This window comes from Solea senegalensis, linkage group LG8 (genome assembly GCF_019176455.1).
Source record: "Solea senegalensis isolate Sse05_10M linkage group LG8, IFAPA_SoseM_1, whole genome shotgun sequence".
Lineage (NCBI taxonomy): Eukaryota > Metazoa > Chordata > Actinopteri > Pleuronectiformes > Soleidae > Solea > Solea senegalensis.
Genome location: NC_058028.1, coordinates 11949605 through 11975986, shown reverse-complemented (window position 1 = coordinate 11975986; position 26382 = coordinate 11949605). Strand labels below are relative to the sequence as shown.

Below are 26382 nucleotides of genomic sequence, written 5' to 3'. Positions count from 1 at the left end.
TTATTATTTTCTCAATCAGTCGTCTGCTCTATAAATCTGGTGACATATTCACATTGAAAAAGCTGAAATACAGACACATTCAAACGGATTCATCCAGTATATAAATAGATTAATATAGTCAATACATTTAGTAGTCAATAAGGAATTAAAAGTGTTGCAACTCTAATTAACCCTTCATTATGGACATTTTTGTCCTCTAATGATTTAACAGGGTAGTAAATTCAAGTTAAGATCTGTTTTGGACATTTTCTAAACTTCATGAATAAACAAAAATTCAAAACAACCGTCACTTGTATTGGACTTATTTAACTTGATGTGATGCGAAGGTTGAATTTCTGAATCTGTCACCGTTTATCTAATGATGTGTGGTCACACCCCTCCATGAAGGAATTTAAATTTTTTATTTTAGCTGTTTATATTTGTGAAAACTTAATTTTTTATTTCATACTGATTTTAGGGTAACATTTTCATTTTGATGACTCAGCGTCTGTCATGGTATTATTTAACTGATTATTTCCCTTGAAAATCTTACATTTATGGTTTATATACACACACACTTTGTTATCACTGCTGTATAAATCTGCCTCAGACACTGATCACCACCTCCCGCAGCATCAGTGGAAAAAGAGTTTAACAGCAGAGTGAAGGAATTATCTTTGTTTACTCAGAGAGAGGGTTTTTTGTTGCTGAGTTAATTTGGGACTTGCATATTGTCAGCAGAACCCGGGACAAACTGAAGTGGTCTGCAAATTAAAATCATTAACCCGGTGAAGGAGGCAGGTGCAGAGGAAGTGATTGAAACTAACTGCTGGTGCAGTGTCTGTGGAAGCAGCAGGTTTCCTCGTCTTTTTGCACAAACAAACTTTTTCTCGCATCACACAAGGAGCTGCAAACCTGAAGGAAAAGTGCTTCATCGTGTTCCTGAGAGTCTGCGGGGCTCAGGTGGGTGGGGGCCCGTTGACATATCTCAGTGTCAGGTGGTAGCCATGAGCGACCCTGCTGCTGCGGTGGCAGGGCGATTCTTGGACGACCCAGACCAGAGAGATGAGCAGGGCCAGAGCCGCGACCAGGAGGAGGGCGAGGTGAGAGGGTGAGGAGAAGACGAAGGAGGAGCCAGAGGTGGCGGTGGCCCTGCTGGAGATCAGGCCATGGAGGAAGACGAGGTGGAAGCGTTAGCCTTTGGATATTTATTGCCTCGGTAACAACTTTCTGAAAATGAACCTGGGCACGACTGAATGTTGGGGCTAGTGCTATTGGATTAGGAGATGTGGCATCATTTAAAGCTTTAAAGGAGGGTTCTCAAACTCAGGTGACCAGGGAGCCACTGAACGTCTAGTCTGGTCAGTATGGTTTTTAAGTTTTTTGTAAAAAAGCAGTCATGGTGGGTGATATGAGCTCAAAACTATATCACAATATTCCATCATGGTACTGCAATAATATTTGTGACTATATTTCACAACATTTCAAAATAAAAACTTTTATTTTGAAATGGAATAAAAAAATGAATCCATAAATAAAAGACACATAAAAAACACATATGACTAATTATGACTTGATATTGAGTAGCAGGCTGTCTGAGTCAAGTTTGAGACCTCTGCTTTAAAGTGTTGTGAGTAATAAAATAAGCTCACATTAAACCACACAATCTGGTGGTCCTGAGAATGACTTGGGTTTTGATTAAATTAAATTAAAACTCAGTTTTATTAAAACCTGCAGGATATATATCTGACAAGCATTTTTACAGAACTTTCTTTTTGGCATCTGAGGTTGTGGACTCATAAAAAGGTTTTTTTTTTATTGCTTTTGACAAATTTCATTCCATCAAAGTGCCATTTGATGCTGGAAAATATAAAATTACTTAATTGCTCAGATAAATGACTTGGCTCCACTAAACAGAGATGATGAAAAATAGTGTCTATTTTTGGAATAAGTGAAATAAATGAGATGTTTGTTAGTCACTTCCCTCGGTGTTTCACTGTACATGACGATAAAGGACAGTGATGAGTATCTCTCTGTCGTCTGTGTCTCTTATCACTTCATCTGTGAAATAGACTGAATGCGTCTGTGTTCTCTCACCTTTTTTCAGAGAAATGACAGTCTTCCTCCACACAACAGGAGGACTCTTCTTCACCCTGAACAACCACAACACAGCTTCTGTTAAACCTCATGGTTTCAGGCAACATTTCTTTGGAGTTTCACACGGAGAACTTTTTTAAATAATGTACAACTACACACTTCATTTCTCACCTGAGGGCAGTCGTTACATTACAGTAACTTAATGTCCCACTTAAAAATCAAAGTTCACCTGCTGCTCCAACTCTGCTCAGACACACGATGACGTCTGTGGCGCTTTCTACGACATTGTAATCATAACCTAATAGATAACAGCTAGCTAATGCGTTACTCAACTCAAATGTTTATTTATAGATCACATCTAAAAACCACCGAGGTTGACCAAAGTGCTGTACTGAATGTCACCAGTAAAAATCTAAAATGTAGTTTAGTTTTGGGGACGTCCAGCAGCAGCTAAATACCCTAAGTGCTCTGACTGTGCAGCAGTTCAGCCAATTACTGTGGTGCTAGCACATTTAATGAATTAAAAACAAACTGGATTTTAAAATCAATCCTAAAAAGCACTGGTCGCCAGTGGAGCGAGGGCAATATTGTCATTAGTAACATGAGATAATTCTTAGTCCCTGATCACTGAAGTGAGTTCATAAAACTAGTAACGTGTGTTTTGACAAACAGCTAACTTAGCTTGTAAAGCTAATAATTTAGCTGACATCACACTTACTTCACTCTCTGATAACACAAATTAGATACTCATTCTAAATTGTTCAGCGCAAACATGAATGTACACCGACAAAATAGTTGCTTTTACAATGCAGATAAATGACAAAAGCTCATAGAATCGCTAAAGTAACCTTAGTGAACTATGATAAAGTTGACACCCAACCCAACCCTCATTTTTTGTTTCCTGTGAATCTGATGCAGAAAAAAACACACACACACACACACACACACACACACAAACAAACAATAGAAGGCGGAAGTGAAGAGGAAGAAAGGAAATAATGAAGTCAGCTTTGTTTTTCCCACTTGTTTTTATGGCAACAGTTAAAGCGCAGCCAGAACTTGACACAAATCAAGACTTTATGGATTCATTCAGCAACACGAAGAGCGCTGGACAAGGCGGAGAGAAAGGGGGGGAGAACAAATAGATGCTTTCACCAGTCGTGAGAGAGCGGGAGAGAAAATGAAGGCTGAGGCCGATGAGGTCTAATGCACAGAGACAGAGGACGACTCTTCACAAATCAATCCTTACAGAGTGTCATTTTTGTGTGGAGGGAAAAAATACAAGCTGATAATCATGAATGTTTACACACACACACACACACACACACATCAGTCTGTTTCTGGACGAGTACAGTTTCTAGTGCTAATTATCTACAAGACCCCACAACTTAAAATTATATATCATCCACATTCACTCACTCACTCGCTCTGGGTGGACACAACTGTCCTCCATTTGTAATACAACGTTGTAAGAATCTCAGCCCTGAATGGTTGTTCCACAATATCACTCTTTGTGTGTGAGGTCAAATATTTCAACGCGAGCGAACTTAGATTTGTATCATATGGTGCAAGTGATATAAAAATTCAGGTCAAGTCACATATTTGTGTTGACTATGTACATTACTCCACTACGAAGAATATTTAATAAAAACTACTCCACTAAGAAGAATATTTAATAAAAACTACTCCACTACTAAGAATATTTGCTAAGAATATTTAATAAAAACTACTCCACTACGAAGAATATTTAATAAAAACTACTCCACTACGAAGAATATTTAATAAAAACTACTCCACTACGAAGAATATTTAATAAAAACTACTCCACTACGAAGAATATTTAATAAAAACTACTCCACTACGAAGAATATTTAATAAAAACTACTCCACTACGAAGAATATTTAATAAAAACTACTCCACTACGAAGAATATTTAATAAAAACTACCAAATGACCAAACAACACAGATCATGTCAATTACGTGACTAATAAAAATCTGCCAGCAGTAGTGTGTGTGAGAGAGAGAATATTCCAAGATTCAGGTCAGGAGGTTTCTCCCTCCCTCTCTCTCTCTCTCTCTCTCTCACACACACTCACTTACTTACTTACTCACTCTCTCACACACACACACACACACACACACACTGATGATGTTCATGTGATGCTGTGTTGGACCACAAATCAAGCCCCTGATAAAAAAACACTAACTGAATGAGGCATTCACTGTCCGACGTCTGCGCCTCTAACACTCAGCTGTGATGTGGTCGGTTTCCGCTGAACACAAATCTGTCATTACATTAATTGAGCTTAAAATCCCAAGTACTAAAATGTAAGAGACAGACAGACTAAAGACTTTCGCCACTAAACACCTCCATTCGATTAGTTTTCAATGAAACAATAGTTAGTTTTTTATGTTAAAATGAGCAAATTATGGCAAATTGTCTACTTTAATATGTAAAAATGTAAACACACTGTCAATACAGAAGTCTAAATGTGTTGCAATTAATCAAAACTCATGTTTTTTGGCCCCAAACAATTATAAAAAAACAAATAATCCATAAGATTACAAAACGGGGGGTTTTATACTGACAAATTACACTTTAATGTTGTAACGGTTGTCCGACTTCCTGTCCCACTTGTCATTAATAGGACACACACATTCAGTGGAATCCCCATGTTAAACAGTTAAGATGTATACAATATACATATATACTTATTTTAAGGTGAAATCAAAAGGTTGATTCAAAAATTCATGTTGAAATGTACTTGTTTCAAGTTTAAGTCAATGAGAAACTTTTTGAAATACTAGTGTTTTTAATTTTGACCCATATAATCGTGATTATGACTTTTTTCATATTTTCATAGTCTTATTTTGATAGAACTGCCTTTAAAATTATATTTTGATTAAAATCTAGACTTTGCAAAACAAAAAGTGAAAGAAGGAATAAAGACCTTTAATATTTAGTTTGAACAGAATAAAAATGTGTATATATAAAGTTATAAATAAATGTAAATTTTTTCAACAATCTTAATAAAATGTGACCCACCTTCACCTCCTCGTCAGTCTGCACTGCTTTGGAATACAATGTTCTCCCCTCTGAGGGGGCGGTGCTCTGGACACCCAGCCACGCCCTCACACGGCGGCCACCAAAGCTGATTGGGTCGCTGTCATGTCTGTCAGGCGTTGAAGTCGCCCAGCGTTCCCCCCTCACCTGCGACTCGGCTTCCTTTGTCGCCGCTGGTGAGAAGATGCCAGGGTGGGCGTGGTCTAACCATCTGCGGCGCTGTGGGAAATAGATCATAAAATAAAAACATAACACAATTTATCTAATTTCATCTGTTGAGGGATCTAAAGGAGGAATTAATGAATTCAATCATGTGACAAAACTTTTCATTAAACATAATTATTGTCACATAATTTTTAGTCACAACATTATGAGGTAATTGCTGCAGAGATAACGATAATATATCAAGAAAATATTGGATTCATAAATCCATTGAAATTCTCTCCTCTGAAGTCTTTTAAAACCATTTGTATTATAAAAAGATAATGGAAGCAAATACATGCAAAACGTCACCTCCTCTATGAGCCGACATCAATAAATAAAGATTTAAGATGAGTGAAAATGTGGTGAGGTAACAACAACGTATGAACACTTTTTATACGCCATCATATGGTCTCACTTGTGTCTCAGCTCGTGTCAAACTGTGGATTCAACCAGAGAGCAACATTGTGTGTGTGATTCCTAGAATACCTTCCAATATCTGGCAGTTATTTACAATTTACTGCATCTTTTAACAATTTAAAATGAAGAAAAACAAAAAGGTTTATTTAGAAAAACACTGCATGAACAAAAGTATAAAGCATATTTACAATAAATTTGAGTCTTTGTCTCTCAATGTGCAAAAGCCAAAAAAGAACGGAAACTATGTACAGGCCACTCTCTCCTCTGGCGACAAGGATGCTGAAGTCAATGCACTGTCCTCTGAAGTCATGGAAACCAGTGTGTGTGTGTATGAGGAGTGCACTGCAGTGATAAAAGAGAGATTCTGAAATTATTTCTCGACAGTGTCCATCCCCTGTCACTGTCTCCTTGTTTTTCCCCTCATTTCTGGTGCTCAGTTTCCCTCTGCCTTCCTCTCGGCCGTCAATGTTTGTGTGTCGCGACAAAAAGCTAAAAAGAGAAAGTGATGCCCGACAACATATAGAAGCGCCGCACACCGCAGGCTCCGTCAGTAAATCAGGAGAAGAGGAGCTGAAGTGTTGGAACCAGCTCATAAAGATGAGAGCCAAGCACAGAGGACATTTTTAGAAAGACGGTGGAGCAGAACAATCTGTGTGTGTGTGTGTGTGTATATATTGGCCCTCTCAGTTACAACAGGAAGACAGCACCACCGTCTTCTGAAATCCATTATTTTCAACGGCCTGCACCACAGAACAAAGATTTGCTGCTACGTCAAGCAAAGTGCAGCTCAAGAGCACCGCTCAGGGAGTTCTCACATAATGTGCTGTGATGTATATTAGCAGAGACAAAGTCTCCAGACTGCTGCAAATTCTATCAAGAAAGAAAAAAATACTGACCTTTCCTGAACTCAGGTTTACAAGAGTACGAGCTCACAGGGATCCACGGAGGTAAGCGGTGATGTGGACACACATTTCCACACAACTGGGTATTGTAGGCAGTGTTGTGAAGTAGTGAAGTACAAATACTTTGTTCCTGTACTTGAGTACAAATCACGTATCTATCTATACTTTACTTTGTTATTTATATTTCTAGCAACACTTTTACTCAACTACATGTCCTCTAACTATCTTTGTCACTCGCTACTTCCAATTAAGATCATTAGAAGAGTTGGTAATGGTCTGTATTTATATAGCGCTTTTCTCGTCTTGATGAGCTGCTTTACACTACATTTACCTTTCACACGCTGCAACATGGGGTTAAGTGTCTTGCTCAAGGGTACATACAGACCTTACTCCTTATTTATTGTGAGTACATTTATATCAGAAAATGACTCTTGATACTTAAGTACAGTAAATGACTTTTACTTTAGTAATATTATAAAAAGTGACTTCAAATTCTACCCAAGTCATTTTATGGTAAGATACTTGAACGGTTAAGCAAGTATCCCTTTTAGGTACTTTATACAAAACTGATTGTAGGTTTGTTTGTTGTATTTAGGAAGGTTAATTAGTGGAGACATAATGTATGTCACAACTAATGAACAGGAGCAGACGAATATTGATGACATTTGCTTAATTTAGCAGGCAGAACAAATCCACTTTCAAGGACTGCTTTTCACATCAGAGCACCATATAAGTCATTTTTAATATTTATACTATAGATGTCAAAAACTCCACTCACCATGGCTGCTTCCTGGTCTGTGTTGTCGTGGCTGATGTCAGACTGACAACTGAGGTAACTCCATCTCTTCAGATTGCCCCTGTGACACCGTCCTACAAAACACACACACACACACACAGTGTAAAAACAGTCTAACACTCTCCAAACATCGCGGGGAGACGGTTCCTTCTCTACCTGTGCTGCCGCTGAAATACGACGAGTCGCTGTCATCGCAGGAAACAGAGCGGCCGATATCGACTGACGGGTCCCACTCCAGCCCAAGGTGCTCGTGGACAGGAGACGATGAAGTGGGAGGGGGGAGGTAAACAGGTGAGGACGAGTCTGAGGAGGGAAGAGTGGGGGGAGCTGATTGGTTGAAATCTGGAAGAAAGCGGGGAAAATGTTTGATTGATTTTGGACTGACTGACAGATGTTTTATTCTGTCTGAACAGGGAAATAATCCACCTGATGTGTCCGTTTACCTTTGAGGTGTTCTGAAAGTGCAGGGACGTCCAGGTGAGTTTTATCAAACACACCCTCCTCCTCGAACAGAGTCTCTGACGGACAACCAGAGTCTGAGGCCTGAGACCAGATCCAGTCATTGTCAAACACCTGCAGGAGGAGGAGGTGCAAAAAAGTGAGGTGGAGGATGAGGAGTGGTTGCACTCAAGAATGACAACATTCAGCTTGCTGTTTCTTGGTGTGTGTGTGTGTGTGTACCAGTCTCATGCTGAGCAGTCGCGTGTGTGTCCGTGCGATGTTGTTGTAGACCTGGCTGCAGTGGCGCAGCAGCTCCAGCAGGTGGCTCTCTATGCGCTGAGCGTCACTCGGCTCGCTGCGCAGAATTAACTCCTCACCGCGCTGGAGGAGGGCATTAACACGGCCCGAGTTCTCACACACACACTGCTGGAAGGACTACACACACACACACACACACACACAGACACACACACACACAGACACACACACACACACACACACACACACACACACACAGTGTAAATATACATGATGTAAGAAGACAAACATATGACGCAGGCGAGCGCACACACGCGCACACAAACGCACGCACACACACACACCTGCAGGCGTCTCAGCTTCTCACAGGTGTTATCATTCAGGTGATCCACCTCCGTCAGACGGACGTCCAGGTTGGCCAGCCACAGAGCAAGCTCCTCCCCCGCTGCCTCAAACCCCTCCCACTCTGAAACAAAATGCTGGGAGGAAAAAGACAAACAGAGAGGCAAAGAGACTTTACAGCAAACAGAATAAACTTTAAACTTTAGTCACAGAATCCACCAGCAAATTAAACCACTGCTGTGACTGTGATTCTCTTTCTCACCTTCAGCCGCGCTGTGATGGACTCCAGCTGAGCATTCACGTCGTCCCACCGCCGGCCGCACTCTCTCGCCAACGCCAGCAGCCGAGACCGCATGGCACCGAAGAAGAGTCGAGTCAGTGTTCGATTCCTGTGGGTCAGACCGTCCAGCTGGACAAGCCGAGAACCTGCCTCGCTGCGCAGCCTCTGCTCACACAAACACACACATCGTTCCACCATCATGGATTATTACAAAGACTGATGCAGACACAGTTGCATCATACAAGCCACTATTATTGAGTCACTATTATGTGTGTGTCTCATCACATCAGAAGTAAACACAACCTGCAAACCCAGGAGGCTGCAAATATTTGAAAATTCTTTCATGGAAAAAATAATAGTTGAAATTCTTCACTTTACCAATTCTCTTGCAGGCATTCCTGCCTGGAAACCCCGAGAAATGTAAATATCTCCATAATAGCATGTTCAAAATCTACATGCAAAGGTTTGTGCCACAAAATCTTTTTTTATGTTTCTGTAACGGTTAATACACCACTATGTAGAAGCTCTTGAACCGAAATGATATTTTTAAATTTTTATGCTAAAACATAATTATTGTTATCCATAGTTTTTCAAATTAACTGTTTTGCTAGAAAAACAAAACAATTAAGATGTCGAATTATAGTTGTTTCTGTTTTATTGCATTCCTGCAGTTTATGATTAATTTCTGACTTTTCAGAGAAGTCGACTCAAATTGCGTGAATTCAGTTTGTTATTTGCCCAATAAATGTATTTATGTTTAACAGGTGGTCTAATACATTTGTTAAGTGCTGTACAAAGTCAAAGTACAGTTGTTTTTAATTCTTCCAGACAATGTGATTAATGCAAATGACTTCATGTCATTGTTCAAAATTCTCATCCTCAATGTTGCACCAAGGAAGGAAGGAAGGAAGGAAGGAAGGAAGGAAGGAAGGAAGGAAGGAAGGAAGGAAGGAATGTCGGAGCCAACGGACACATTTTCAAACTTGTGAAAATGTCAGCTGAGCAGGGACAACACATTTATGGTGCAATTTTATCATCGGAAACATTAATTTTTTGCGAGTAGAAGCAGGCGGAGGCTGACGACCTCTGTTGCTCTGCTCCAGTTTACACGGTGACCGCGGAACGTGCTGGAGACCTGCAGCTCCACCTGGTATTGATCACTTGTTCTCCTGATATCGATCAATGCAGTTTGGCTTGTAAAAGATGAAGCTACAGGAGACACCAGATTATGAAACTGCCTGCAAGTAAATACAACCACAAAAAAACACAACGGCGAGGACCAGATTTCACAGCAGTGCCCAACCTGACACCATTTAGAGTTTTCATTTAGACCAACAAGCACAATCTACAGCTTCTCGGTGGGCGGGGCCAACGCCACGCTTTGCTGCACACTCACACTCGGTGATTTAAGTTTGAAAAGATGAGGGCATTTACACAAAAATACAGCCCTGCTCACTTTTTTTACGAGCAGCTGCTGAGTGATATTTATGCCCTCGCCGGGCCGCGTCTTTAATCTGCACCTGAACTTAAGCCTAACTTCATTCTGATCCGGCTCTTTCACAGCGAACATGAGAGATTTAGTGAGCAATAGAAACACAAGTCAGTCCAAGGTGAAAGGTAGGAGAGGAGAAAGAAAAAAGACGAGGAGGAGGCTCTGTCATTTTATTTTTAATGGCTCAAATTGTTAATGATGAGCTGTAAAAGTTCAAATATGGACCAAGAGAACAGTAAACTAAAAATGTTTATTATTTTCCTCACCTCAAACATCCTGAGTTGTTCTTTGGCAGCAGTGTAGGTGACGGGGGCGGAGTTTGGGGAACCAATGGCGTGTTCAGCCAATCGCAGCCAAGCATCCAGGTGGGCGTGCTCCTTCATGAACTTATGCCAAAGCACCCACCTCGTCTCCAACCTGTGAAGATGGAAAGAGTCACATGAAGAGTGATAGTTCCGTTTTGTCTGAGGTATAAACACGTGGTCAATAGAGCCTCACTCTCACTTATCTAATAAAACCCAAATCAGATCAAGTCTACCATATCTTAGCATATTCTGACCATTAACCTGCCTTTTTCTGACAGGAAACTGAAGTGTGTAAACCGCTCACTCGCCTGCACCAAAGTCCACAGAGAAAATCCGCACATTTCTCTATGTGGGCTGTTTCCTTGAGTTGTAAAAGGGCCATCTCATGCTGAGACAAAGCAGCAAAGATTTCATAGACTTGAGTAGATTTGCTGACCAGATGGTGCTCAGTGGCAGAGTGCGTTGTCTTTCAACCTTAGGTCTGAGGGTTCCATTCCCAGCTCCACTAATCCCTGTGCAAGGCACTTCACCCCAAGTTGCTCCTGACTGCTGTGCCAGCAGCGTTCAAGTGTGTGTGTTAGAAAATGCATTGCACATAGATGCCCAGTATGAATGTATGAATGTGTGAATGGAAAAAACTGCAGTGTAAAGCAGCTTTTAACGGTCACCAGGAGTATAAGCGTGAGGACAGGAAGTGCTGACCATATCAGCATCTCATACATTCATACACTTCAGAAACCTTGAATGACTCATTTAAAAATCTCCAGGATCAACGCAAACATGACAGGTTCTATCAACCATCACTTTCATGAAGGACACTCACTGTCCACATCCCAGCAGGTCTCCGTCTCCGTCCACGTCCTCCTGCCTCGCGCTCCCGTCACTTGACTCCAGCAGAGAGGAGGTGAAAATAAAAGATGACTGTGACAGATCCAGAAACGACCCCGCGTCCTCTGCAGGTGAGACATCGCCACCTGTAGCAGCCAGGAGGACATCACCGTAACGATCGGACTCTAGGCATCCTGACATCACGCCAGCTTTACCTGTGGAGATGCAAGATGGAGAGAATTAGCACGTATAATAAATGATGTCACATGACTTGGATGTAACTCGGCATCCATGTCAGGAACGAGGAAACATTGTGTTTTTATCTTCTCTCTGACTCATCACCTGCTTGAAGTCATAGCGCCACCTGCTGCTCATCTCTAACAACACAAAAACACTAATTCCCGTTTTCTTTTGCACTGAAAATTGTCCCCAACCCTGACAACCAGAATCATGATGATCAACATACACTGAGAAATTGAAACCACAATTCGACGGCAACATTCTGAGGGAAGTGATGTGGAATCAGGAAACGTTAACAATCCAAAAAGTTTGAAATTATTAAAGCTTTCATTTAATATAAAAGTGAAACAGACGTGGATCTTCGTCGTCATTGGTCAACAACACGCTCCTCTCCCTCCCTGCTCTGCTCTGTTCTGCCCAACAACAGGTTACTTCACTCACAACCTCTGCAACGTATGGACGGAGGGACAGAGACACGGACAGCGTGATGGACAGACAGAGACACAGAGAGAGGGACAGAGGAGCAGGTAACAGACGGGGGAATGGACAGAGGGACAGGTGGACAAACACTGAGAAGGAAGGACAGCAGAGGGAGGGGTGGATGGACAGATGATCAGAGGGACAGAGAGGGGGACAAATGGAAGAACAGAGTTAGAGATGGAACAGCAGGACAGACACAGTGACAGCAGAGGGACAGACAGATGGATGGACACAGGTAAATAAAGACACAGGTTCACTTGTACAATAATATAAACATTTGCTGTATATGAACACACATGTTTGTGGAGCATTCCTTGTGTGGACACTCAGATGTATGATATGTATTCCCCAGACCCTTACCCAATTCTAACCCTAAAACCAGGTCTTAACCCTGAAAAAGTCATTTGTAGGAGTGTCAGAATGTGAGGTCCTCACTTCCTTAGGTAGATTGGTCCTCATAAAGAGATACATACAAGAACACACACACACACAGCTGATTTAATGTCTTCTACGTCTCATTCATTGTTTTTCGAAACCGCTGATTTGACCCAAACACATTTTTTGTTCCCTGGAGGATCTTTAACCCGACCCTGTAAAATGAATAGTTACATAAAAACAGTTTTTGACCAAGTTTAAATTGTTCATCACGTCAACATTTCAGTGCACAGATCTGATGACCCCTGACCCCTGACATTTATCAGCATAACGTATGCAGAAAACACTTGTCATTTGACACTAGCCGTCACCTCGTCCTCATATGTATTAATGTAACCACCATCTTCTAACCTGTGCACAAACAATGACCTCGTAGCTTTTAACGCCTAAATGTATTCTCATTGTAACCATTAACTACACAACAACCACACACACACACACACACACACACACACATACACCAGACTGACGAGCAATCAGGTGACATCACTGATGATGTCACAAACAGCAAGAGCCAGACATAGAAGGAATAAAATTCCTCTGATTGGATGAAAACACTGCAGCAGAATCTGATTGGGTGATAATGATCTTGTGTGTGTGACTTTCAGATCAGTCACTGACTCGTTTGACTTTGATTCTAACCAGTCGAGTCTCAACACTGTGATCACACACACACTCTTCAACAGCAAAGCAAGAGGTTTAAAACTTGTCTCAACAATAATAATAAGGATAATAATAATAATAGATGTTTATTTAAAACCAGCCTCTCTCCTGTGCAGACTGTGTTGATACAAAAGCACGTCCCATTGCCCCAGTTGTGGGATCGACTTCCCGGAGCTAAATTTGGGCACCAGTCTGGTGTAAATATAAGCTGAAGTTGCTTTCAGCTGCATCAGTGAAGCATATGTGATCATCGACAGCAGCACACACACACACACACGCCGCGCCGCGCCGCGCCGCCACGCACACACACGCACACACACACGACCTGCAATTACATTCTTCTGTGCGGCTGATTAATGAAAACAGAAATAATCGTAAATGAGAATGAGCATGAAGACATACGACAAGGACATGTGAGACTGCGGGTGTCCAAACTTTTCCCAGGGGCCAATGGATGCTCCCTTCAGACTTTTTTTGGTATGTTTGTATCACTGGGTTAAAGTCAAATGAAGGATTTTAATTCACACAATACAACACATTTAAATCATAAAAGTCATTATTATAGCAGCTCAGCCTCAAACTTCCGCTACTGAGGTTTCTGACTCCGGATGACCTGGTTGACGCGCTTTGCCTTGGCGATCGCTCTTTTGTACTCTGATTGAATGTCCAGGCTGTTTGTTTAGTTGCAATATATTGGTTTATTGCTGTGCGTTTTCTTTGCATAATGAAATTCCTTCAAACAATCCACAACCATTCACGAGTAGCGCCTCCGCGGTACAGCGCTCGAAAACCGTTTGCCCTTCCGGTTCACAAACCTGACAAGGACAGTGATATTGCCACCTATATACACACCTGAGCTCCCCCTCTGAGAGCACAGCGACCCCACACACACATTGAGTGAATTACACCAAACCCTCATACCACAATTAAACACATTCGGCTTCTATAGTCATTATTCTCCTTTATGTTGTGAAAATGGCTGTAACGAAAGAAAAGAAAGACAACACGTTATAGTTTTATAGAGATCCTGATGACTGCACATTTAAAGTTATTCCACTACATTTCCTCGAATTATCTTTGTTACTACCAAAGAAAATGAGAAGAAGAAGAAGAGTTAGTAATGGTGTGTACTTATAGAGCTTTTCTAGTCTTGATGAGCTGCTTTACACTATTCACCCATTTTCACCAATTCACACACGGCAACATGGGGTTAAGTGTGTTGCTCAAGGTCACATAGACTAGCAGAGCCAGGAATTGAACCCACAACCACAACTCCTCTTTTGATACTTAAGTACAGTAAATGTCATATACTTTAAGACTTTTACTTAAGTGACTTCAGCTTCTACCAAAGTCATTTTCAAGTAAGATACTTGTACTCAAGTATCCCTTTAAGGTACTTTATAGTAGACTGCTCACTTTCTGTCGGCCTGCAGGAGCAGACAGATCAGCGTGAGGGAACCAGAGGAAGTAGCTCATCTCCACTAACAGGAGCCGTCCCTGCTGAGGCCATGAGGATTCAAGAGAAGGAGGCGAGTTCATGTTATTAAGATTAAAATATGGCTTTTGTTGGACCTGCTTGGAAAAAGAGAGCCGAGTAAGATTAAGAAGTGAGGACTCAGCTGAGACAATTTACAGAAAGCCTGAGTCCTGAGAGGGAGGAGGAGGAGGAAGGAGGAAGGAGCGGGGCTTCGTTTTCCCACAGCTTCATTATTAGAAACGTGATGACACTCAGCTGTGAAGGAGAGTTCACGTCATCAGTGTGATTCTGTGCCCTCGGGGAGGTGATGGTAACTCCGCCTCCTGCGGTGAAAATAAAGCCACACTTCCTGGAAACGTGAAGGATGTGTTTATGAAAAGAGAGAGAGAGAGAGAGAGAGAGAGAGAGAGAGAGAGAGAGAGAGAGAGAGAGAGAGAGAGAGAGAGAGAGAGAGAGAGAGAGAGAGAGAGAGAGAGAGAGAGAGAGAGAGAGAGAGAGAGAGAGAGTTCTTAAGATAAACAACAACCTGGTGCTTCTGCTGAGACAAGCAGAGGGCAGTCACTCACTGATCATAAACTATCAGCCACCGTGTATAATACATACCATAAAAACGATGAGTGTGTATATATATGACAATTAGAGAGCGTATATAAAGACGATTAGAGAGAGTATATAAAGACAATTAGAGAGAGTATATAAAAATGATTAGTGTATATAAAAGACAATTAGAGCTTGTATATAAAGAAAACCTGTATTTGAAGATCATGAATTCACATTTTAATCTGCTTATGTGTGTACACGGAGGACAAACTCAGCAGGTCATCGGGTTCACTTTGGGAAACGCTGGGACGAGGCGGTGAACGCAGCACACGCTGAGGTTTCACAGACAACGAGACGAGATGGATGGCTCCTATTAGAGAGCGCCGGCCGCGGTGAGAGAGCGATATTCTGCTGAGGAGGTGATAAAGGTGAGGGGAAGTGAAGACTATTAGAACCAAGACTGATTAAAGTAACATCTGTGTCCTGAGACAAAGTTAATCATTCCCTTTGCTCCTCACACACGCGGCTAAAAGCTCGGCGTGTGTGTGGTCGCCCTCAGAGCATCACTTCTCCTTTTTCTGAACGTGTTCCTCATGCGATAAATACAGCAAAAAAAATCATTTTCAGTAACCTAACATCCACCATGTCTGCAGCGACACATGTGTGGATCAACTGCGTCATCCAACCATGTCAGCAGAAGGAACACAGACCCAAAGAGAAAAGTTGGTTTGAATTCCTTCACAATAGAAAAAGAGAGATGTCATAATTGACAGTTGAGTCAACAGAACAGGATTCTGTTGCACTTCACTTCACTTCACTTCACAGGGATTATTTCCTTCTGTTTCATCTACATGTGATAAAGGTAATCCAGGAATTGGGTCTCTTGGTTACTAAGTCATAGTCACAGTCGACTCAATGTTGAACAAATCTGTGGCGTCCCTGCGAGTACGACAGTCAATGAGAAGAAATGTGGGCGGAGTCAGGTGTCATTAGTTTGACAGTGTTACAGGAAGACAGGAGGGATGGACTACAACAGAATTTCACATCACAATTCAGTGTGGCAGCAAATATAAAGGATTTGTTTAGAATTTCCAAACTTTTGAATTTCAGATGGTTGCTGTATAGCACCACCCTCAGGAGTGTTGGCTGCTGCCCTATACAGGTGATGAAGTTTGTTTTGTTAATGGAAGGGAATTTAACACCCATCCAGCAAAACGTGTGGGCTTTCACAACATTCTATGGAGATGAAAATATAACTTAAACCTAAAATGTTCTTATTATTTCCACCACCCTTTGTCCATCCAACACATTCTCCTCCTCCTCCTCCTCCTCCTCCACCTTCTTCTTCTTCTCACAGCCCCAGAGCCTGTCTATTGTCTCCTGTGGACAAAAGGAGGCAAATAGGGAACAAAAAGCCTTTCTCCCCTTCTCAGAAAGAGTAGGACGAACAGAGAGAGGGAAAGTGGGGGAGAAAGAATGATACCCGATCTCAACTATCTGATTATGTGGAGAAAGGAGAAGTTACAATATGTGGCTGGTTAGTTTACAATTAAATTGCATAAACAGACGCAATGAGTCGCAAAGAGAAAATTCTGAGAAGTATGTCACAATTACTGGGAAAACTCTTCTTTATCGCTTGTTTTTGCACCTTCTGTTTATGAATACTATAATGAAACAACAGCAAGTGAGTTAATAAAGTCTGGGAGCAGGAAAGTGTTTCACAGTGAGACTCCTGTGGGTTCATTCAAATGCCAGGTTGTGTGTGTGTGTGTGTGTGTGTGTGTGTGAGGGACAGGGCACAGATCTGCTTCAGTGAAACGTGACACTGTTTCCTCTTTGGACAAAAAACACCACAATGAGCATTTTAAGGACATTTAGTCACTTGTGCATTTTCTCTAGTTTAGTATTGCACTGAATTATTTCTCTTTCTTTCATTGCTGATTGCAATGTCTTTACATTTTTTCCCATATAACACACATTGTGCAAAAAAAACGTGGAGATTATAGAACACATTTAATTAGTTAAAAAGGTTTTTATCTCAGATGAGTGAAAAGTTTCTGTGTTTAGCAAGCATTTGTTTTCTGTCCACAGAGTAAACCTAAAACTACAACTACCTTATTCAACCTTCACCCTGAAGCAAAAAGTTGTTTTTGATAAACTGACAATTATTGTGATAATTATCAATCGACAAATGACAAATTTCAACCTGTTTTGTTTACCATGTTTACCAGTCCTGTCTGCTCGCTCCTGTTCTGCTACAGTGACTCAGGGCTAAATGGTTACCATGCTAACTTCAGTGGAGGGAAAGTAGAAATAAAAGCAAAGATAAGAGTAAAAACTGGTTGGTAAACAAAAAATAATGGCAACTATGTTGAGACGACACATACGCTCATCAGGTCACATTTTCGACACTTTCCAAACAAATTGTGAGTTCACTATTGACACTTTTTCCGTAATTCAGTTCCAGTGTGAATCAGCTCGGCTCTACTTGGTTTGGTATCAGGCACGTCAGTTTCCATGACTATAGAATAATCTTTAAAATGAATAAAAGTGAAACCTCTAGTAATCATTTCTCAGTTTTTCAGGAACATAACACTTAAGATGTGAAGATGACTCATCACAGTAACATGGAAACGGCATTTTCAGGTGCAAACAAATTAATTGTTCAACCTTTTTTGACCTGACTATTTTTTTTTTTTTGGCACACATGATAATGTAGTTCACTGTTCAGCTTCTGCATCGACTATAAACTGATGGGGATTCAGCAAATACCCTGATCCCAAACACGGCAACATGAAGCCTCACTTCTGTCCTCCTGTTCTGCATCTTGACTTTGCTCACATTTGCCTTCAAATCTTGAAGCTGATTTCGTGTCGCTTTTTTGTAGGGTTTTAGTTTATTACAAAAAATGAATGAGGCACTGATGCATCAGTTTGTTTGTTCATGCTTACACAGGGGGAAAAATTGGACTTTATCAACATTGATATCTAAATGATTGGATTTGCCCTGAGGAGGGTCACAGTACAAGACAATTAGCCGTTAGCGTTGAATAAAATTGGAAGCTTGAATTCAGGTATTTCACTGTAAAAAGACACCAAAAGAGTTGTTCCTTATGTGACCTTATAACACAAAAAAAAAAACACACAATATCTACTCCACTTTTGAAAAAAAGCGCTTTAAGCCAAAATGTATCCCATTACAGCAGCAGTCAGATTAATGAAAGGAAATCAGATAGATGTGATTTCATACTTTCTGAGCTCAGTCATTAAGTCTAATTTGGTTTCAGGCACAGAGGGACTTTGAAATTTCTAAAAGGTGTCAGGAGCCTCTTTTTTTTCTCTCTGCATAGATCGTAATCTCATGACCTGAATATGAAAACATCATCTCTGGAGATTTAAACATTGAACTCAATGAGCTGGATGTAGCGCCACGATCGAGATGACAGAGATGTGGTGAGGAACACAGACACAGGAATAAGTCTATACATCATTATATAGAATTAGAACTTATATAGAGTGTGTGTAAAGTGCTATTTTTCCAGGAGATGTCCACTTCCTGTTGATGTGGTTGCTCAGGTTGCTCTAATATCTCAGTTCTAAGCTCAGGTCTGACCCTGATTGGACCTTTTTTTTTTCCCCTCAGGCTTTTTTGTCTCAGAAATCTAAAGCAGGTGAGATCACCTGCAGCTGTTTCACTGTAACTGTGTCACGAGTCACGTGACTGTGTCCACACACAGTGGTGTTTAACAATGAGGTGAGCTGTGGCAGACATTCAGTCACCTGAGAGTCTGTTCCCACCTGAGCTGAGGATTGTGTTGTGTTGTGTTGTAGTCAAGTATGTAGGTCACAGAAGGAAATGCACAGGTGTCAATAATCAAACCTTTAGTGGCAGAGTTATGGTACTTTTCCACTACATGGTGCCGCCACACCTCGCCGCAACTCAGTTTGGTTGGTTTTCCACTACAATATAGCTCCTCCTCAACGTGGGCGGAGTCCTCATCGGCTGCATGAAACTGCCATGACTTTGTTTTATACACAACACACACAAACTAGTGACTTGTAAAGCAGGTATATATATACATATACACACACACACACATATATATATATATATATATATATATATACATACATACATACATACATACATACATACATATATATATACACATACATACACACACACACACACACACACACACACACATACATTTATACACAAACACACATATTTGCATTCTGGGCCAATACTCATTCACTCAGACTTCAGAGAATTTACTAATTTATACACATCAACCTCCTGATTCTGCTCTACTGCGTGGGATCATTTTGTTTCATGTCCTCATTTTGTTGGAAAAACGTGTCGTATTCCAGCCGATTTTGGTTAAGTAGTAAAAATGATCCTGTGACAAATGTGTGTGAAATCATAGAGAGTGAGTGAAGCGTGGGATGATGAAAGGCTGAGTGTGCAGCAGCAGCAGCGAAGGAGAGGAGCAGGCAGAGCAGGTTCCGAGTTGATACAAATGTTTTAATGAGTGTTTCTGAGACTGCAGAGCTTCGTTATGACTCAGATTACTACTTGCCTCCCCCTCCCTCCACCCCACCCTCAACTAGCTAACATCTGCAGGCTAATGTCCCCTCTGACGCTCATAACAACATATAATGTTATTACACCATTAAACAGCCGGCTTCCTTCAGCTGCTTTATGGCCACTGGTACCTGCGGCACGTCGAGCCCCTGCACAAACACACACTCAGTGGGCCCGCTTCTATTACCAGGCCAAAAAAGAGGCCCAAACAATGCCAAAAACAGGACCTAACGATGCCGAAAATAGGACCCAATCTTGAGTCCCATCAGCTAACATCTAATGATAAGTTAGCCTCTCGAGGAAACGGCCAGTGCTTTCAATTCAGTTTACAGTCCAACAATGTGAGATGCAAGAGAGAGCAGATGATTGGATCAGTGATACCTTGTATCTCCATTAACAGTGGAGATGAGAGGACAGCCAATGAGTCTCCATCCTTTTTCTGTTCTTTCCACACGGACGTGCTAGTGACTAAAGCCTCATTAAAACATGAATTGTCAAACTGAAAAACAGAATCCAGACAATTCATGTCCCCAAAATCTCGCTCCTCGCCTATACATGAGTAGGAATCGGGGCTAAACGGGGCCAAGTGGTGTAAACTAAGGTAAGCAGACAATAAGTTTTGTGCATGAGCAGATGTTTTAACTGTCTTTTCTTAATCGCGTATCTCTGCGCCTCTGTGCCTCATTGGAACACAAGACTGTGCCGAATCATTTTGGCAAAACAAGGCTTTTCTGAGAGACTAAGGTCTGGTTCACACTGTGTCCGACATTCACCACAATGTCAGTGTCTATATCCGTCTCATGCACAACACATCCTGGCCCTGTTTCAAATTAAAAGCACTTTAGCCTTGAATGTATTTAGTTTATTCTTTTAACACAGCTTCATTGTGAAATATTTGCAGGACCAGCGGATGTGCAGCTTCATACTGAAGAGCCCTGGTATTTCATTGATTATCTAAAAGTATATTTAAATGATCTTCAAAAGGAAAATGGAATGTAAAACAGAGCAGAAGACCTGCAGCTGCAGCACAGACACTCACTGTATGATCAGCATCGCTGTCATCATGCGCTGTGAACCCGGCGTAGCGGTGATCACCTGAAGCTTCCTGCAGGGTTGAGTACAGAGGCTGGACCTTTTCTGGTTTCCAGTGTGAAGTGCAACAATGCAGAAAGGAAACCTGAGCCAAACCCCAAGATCCTGTTCCACTAACCTACTGTAAAGCAGCTTAAAGTGGGCTGCAGTGGGTTTAGTTACAGGACAAGCGTTGTCCATACAGAGCTTCTCAAAAACACGGTAAAATGAGACTGAAGAGGCCAAACACGGCTCAGCTGAGCCGAGCACAGCAAAAAGAGCTGGAGTTCTGAAGGTTTGTCTGGTTCTGTCACACAGAAGGGCAAAAATCGATGCTTTGAGATCCTGATTGATTTTTCCTTCACAAAAATCAACAAGAGCAAGTCTGATTTCCACCGCAAACGCCGTCCAAATTCATTTATCTAACCAAACCAGACCAAATAAGGCTCCCTCCCACACTCTGGCTGTGTAGCCGTTGGGTCTAAATTAACCTCAGTTTTGGATTTGTGCCTCTGCTTCAGTAGATTTACCTACAGGGCTGTTTGTTTCACATAGAAAATCAACAAAACTGATTAAAGTGATATTTCTCTTCAGTGAAATAATTAATCCATTTTCTTTCCAGTGCTTTTACCAACAGCTTTAATGTGTCTTTTGTCCCTCAGAGAGAAATCACACAGGCAACATTAGTTCCCAATTTAAAAACACTGAAATAATGTTTTTCTGCACTAGTTCCATGTTTAATAAAAATGGGAATCTCAAGTGACCCTTAATGATACGGCCCGTGATAACACCGGGATTATGCAATGATTAATACATAACAACATTACGATATCCTCTAACTGAAGAACACAAAATTTATTTTGTTCTTTTGACCGTTCTCCTCTATTATACCACTGACGACTGTAAACTTATCACTCTAAACAATATCTGCTATCACTGCCATATTTTCTTATTTAGATAAGATATTTGGCACAGGTGTATCAATAATCACCTTTTACTTAAATACTTGTTTGTTCTTATATAAATATCATTTTAAAAAAATCAGATCTTCACACAGTACACTAGGGCTGTGCAATTAACCGAAACTTGTCTTTCAAATTATGATTACGGCCCCAAACAATTACAAAAACAAAATAATCGAAAAAACGTATGAAATAACCTTTAACTCTACGTAGTTTGAGCCTTTTGTTCAACTACTATTTCAATTAGGCCATTAGACAAACTATGAACTATGTCTGTATCAGCCAACATATTTTACACATGACAGTCAACCAACATCAGCTGACATTGATGTGTAGCCAATAAACTAAAACTAATATATTTTAAAGAACAAAAAAGTGAAATAAAGCTAATCTGCGATTGTAGTCGAAGAACTGATCATGTGATGTGTGACAAAAGTCGATGTCAGAAAACATGAGTGATCACAGCTGTTTGTTGAAGGATCAGCCTGAGCGAGAGAGACAGTGTGAATTCTCCATGCCGTCTCTTCAGTTCAGGCGTGGCAGAGGATCAATCTGCTGCCAAAAACAGGGCTGAGAAACCGTTTCACCACCGTGAACAACAGGCTTTGCTTTCACACGACCAGAAGAAACCTACACCGTCTGTTAACATACCAGAATATGAAGCGTGTCACTAAAAATCTGACTCTTTGTATCCAACATCACAGACTAACCAAATGTGACGGAATCAAAAGTCAGTGTTTCTGCTCTGGTTTTAATATTTTACAGTCAATCACAGAGATGCAGGCTGCTTTTTCATTTTTATTAAATGCATTATTCAATAAATCGCACCTTTACTATCATTTCTGCTGCTGCTGGATCTCGTCCTGAGCTGATAATTTGTCTTTGGGAGACACAGGTGGACTCAAGATCAATGGATCAATGAATCAAGACCAGAAATGAACATGAAGCACTTTATCTTATTAAAGCAAACATCCAGATTTACTCATTAAACCTCCGTCTTCAATCTGCAAGCTAACGTCCAATAAAACATATGCCAATAAAGTTTACCCCCAAATACGTGTCTGACTTCTGCTCACTGTTACTGTAGCAGGGAGCGAGTTGTAGTTTGCGTATGAATGGAGTACACACACACACACACATACACACGCGCACACACGCGCACACACACACAGCTCCCGGCACAACACAGACTGCCAACGAAAGCAGCAAAAAAAGCAAACGAGAGTTTCATCAAGTTGAGCCCATCGAGACAAACACAAACGTGTCCCGTGCCAAAAAGGATGTTTGCTCGTGGCTGCTGCGAGGCCCGTGAGCTTAAGAACAGTTTAGCTACAGCCTGTTGCTATAGAGAACTGTTTTTGGAAGATATGTTCAGCCCCTTTAAGCCTGTGATACCCCGCGACAGTTTGTGCCACTTTGTAAACTGCTTACTCGCCCATCAAAGTGTGTTTTTTTTTATATATATATATATATATATATATATATATATATATATATATATAAAAAAAGAGTTGTTGATTCACTGCTCCCTCCATCAGTTAGTTAGTTCAAATATGTTATTTTGAAATAATTACATCATATTTACTGCAGGGACATTGACTTGTTCCTGTCCCCAAACCTTCTCGATGATCTTTGGTGTGGGGGAGTGAGACGTTTACAGTGCGAGTGTGAGAAAGTTCAGTTTCCCTTTGCAAATGGTCGTCTAACAGTGCAGCAAACATTCTTATGATATTGTATAGACTTAAGTGGATATTTAGTTGTATCAGATGAGCTTTTGTCAAGTGGCTCAAGTCCAGGATGTTTACGTACACAGTTTAATCAAGCTAAGGCCGTAGTCAGACTAAGACAGGCAATCGGACAAATTGCCGAGTCTGATTATACATGCTGAGGAGAACATCGTTTTATTGGCCGTGTACATCCGACTGTATCTTAAAAGCGAGTGTGTATTGAATCAGTGGGACAGTGAGAAGGATCGTGCACTTGTTTATCGTGATACAAATTAGATGAAGCATGGCTCTTGCGGTCGCTGCGCTGTCCCAAGAAGGACGCCCCCATCGTACGATTTCCAACAACAGTACTGCAGTTCATACATCGTCTCCTCTGACTTCTGGGTCAAAGACCACGGGAGGAAATTTTGGGGCAAGTCCAACTCCGGTATACATGCTGGAGTAATCAGACCACCCGTCACATTATCCAGGTATGTTAGTCCGACTAAGACCAGCTCAATTTTAGTCAGACTAAGATGTTTACATGACATTAAGGAAACCAAACGATTGTCTGACTAATATCAGACTTTTAAGACTGGAGGGTAGACTAAGGGTGTCCCTGTCTGTCTTATGCTGGATCTTGGCACAGGACACACACACACACACAGTCAGCGCTGAATACAGTCAGTACCTGATACAACCACACTTCAAATGAACAGACAGTGTAGTAGATACCTGCCCTGGTAACCATGGGAACAGGGGGCATGCATGCAAACTCAATGCACACACAGACAGACATATACACCACTATAAACTCATATCCTGAGGGCACAGGACACTGACTACACACTGACAGCACTGTGTTTGTCAATGACTGTCCACTCTCTCATCAACACACACAGATTTGCACAGCTATTCTTCTGAGGACACTGCACTGACTTGCGTTCATTTGGACAGTTTTTCAACTAAGAATGAGCCGTAACCATAACCTTAAGCAGGTCCTCAGGTTTTGGTCTCCATGAGGACTACTGGTTATGAGAAGACCAGAAAAGGTCCTTAAGAGATAACAAATACAAGTACACACACAGACAACCAACCATAAAACATTCACCTGCAGATACATAGTTGCATTATTTTGTCCCTAAAAGTATCAACAACAAAACATTCCACGTGTGTGTGTAAACAGGATTAGGTCCCCACAACACGAGGAAAACACACACACACACACACAAACACGGACAGAAACCGGTTTGTGTGTCTGTGTGTGTAAATGACAGTGTCGCAGTGTGACATTAGGACGGCGTGTTTGCTGCAACAACAGCAGCAACAACAACTTAAAATGACGACAGCGTCACAGGAGTTTCGGTTTGTGTGAAAGAGACAGAAAAACAAACCAACACGGAGCTGGTGAACGTGGTCTAATCACCCGCGGGACTCACCTGCACCTGTGGATCCTCAGCTCATCTCAGGAAGTGAAGATGCCAAACAAACATTCCAGTTTTGAGAGGAAAAACAACTAATCACACACTTCCGGTGTCTCACAAAACACACACACTGGAGAAGTAACTTCACACTGAAGAAGGAAAAACAGCGAGTGAAGCGGAGCACGTAACCTGAATCTACCTGCAGCAGGTAGTTCTCAAGCCACGCCCCAACAAACCCCACACACACACCTGCTGCTGCTCAACTACATCACCTGCACCATTTACACTCCCTCAACGGTGACGGAGTTTCACAGAATTAAGTTCAATTAAGTTATAATTCACTTTATTCTGTTGTTGTTTTTTAAATCCCTGAATTTGAACAGACATGAAGTTTTCAGCAGGTGTCCTCGTGGGCGCCTGCATCAAAGTCATCAAGCCATAAACACATAAAATCCCATCATTTATGTCAGTGCTGTGCTTTAAATGTGGATTAAACATTAATCTGGAAACACTCTGGTCAGTTAGTCAGTTAATAGTGACCATGGATATTACATTTACTTTTAAAGGAAGAGAGGAATGAAAAGACAGACAGTAAATTAAACATTTCCAGGTTACAAATGCAGAAAAGCATTATTGCAATTTAAAATGTTACATTTGCATCAATAATATTAAACACACATACACATATATAAGTACATATAATCAAATAAAGTAAAATGCAAAATTGTTAATAAATGGTTTAGTTAGCATCATTGTCTGGTTAAGTCAGCTCTGCATCACAGTCATTTGTTATCCAATAAAGAAATAACTTGAAAACACAGATCATCTGGTTTTGTTTTGAAAAACATCACACGTTTATTTTGACAGCTGCAGGGTAGTGTTTCAGTGTGGACAAACCCAAACTGGGACTTTTATTTTGAAAACCTTTTTGTGTTTTAGTGTGGATGAAGATTGAAAATTGGACACTTACATATAGTGTATTCAAGTGTTATTTCTGATCAGCTTAGTTATTTGTGAGTCTGTGATTGGCTGAGCAGTTGTATCAGCGCAGACTCCGATTGTTGATGACATCATTGGCACAAGATGGAGGCGTCACTGTCCAACACCTATGTAAGCGTTTGGCCAGAGATCACATGAGCTGCTGGTTCTGTGGAGACAATGTGCTGTAGTTATGGTGATGACTGAGTTCATTGTTTCCTCTTGGTGTGGTGTACTATCTGAAAACAGCCCCTTAAAGGGGTAGTTTGCATGCACGGTTTAATTGGCCGTGTACGTCTGACTCCGCCTCCATAGGTAGCGCTGTATCTTTCGTATTTCCTGTTGACCTTTACGTTAACAAGCAAACGGTGACCAGCGAGATGGCTCATGCTGTGGTTCTGTATGTTTGGTAC

General features: G+C 41.2%; 1 protein-coding gene across 3 annotated transcripts; it reads right to left on the bottom strand.

Annotated features, from left to right (window-relative positions):
- Positions 1-938: 938 nt before the first annotated feature.
- Positions 939-25291, bottom strand: si:ch211-137a8.2 (uncharacterized protein LOC777613 homolog). 3 transcript variants are annotated; one of them, XM_044032925.1, is made up of 12 exons: positions 25007-25291; positions 11402-11621; positions 10540-10690; positions 8764-8946; positions 8504-8638; positions 8142-8336; positions 7904-8033; positions 7617-7802; positions 7443-7534; positions 5124-5360; positions 2077-2132; positions 939-1131 (listed from the first exon to the last, which is right to left on the bottom strand). In XM_044032925.1, exons 2-12 carry the CDS (start codon positions 11605-11607, stop codon positions 939-941), a joined length of 1764 nt encoding a protein of 587 aa, XP_043888860.1. In that variant the 5' UTR covers positions 11608-11621; positions 25007-25291. The 3 variants fall into 3 exon arrangements, with proteins under 3 accessions (XP_043888860.1, XP_043888861.1, XP_043888859.1); XM_044032926.1 differs by having other exon boundaries at positions 939-1134; positions 7617-7763; XM_044032924.1 differs by having other exon boundaries at positions 939-1134; positions 25007-25290.
- Between the last annotated feature and the right edge of the window lie 1091 nt (positions 25292-26382).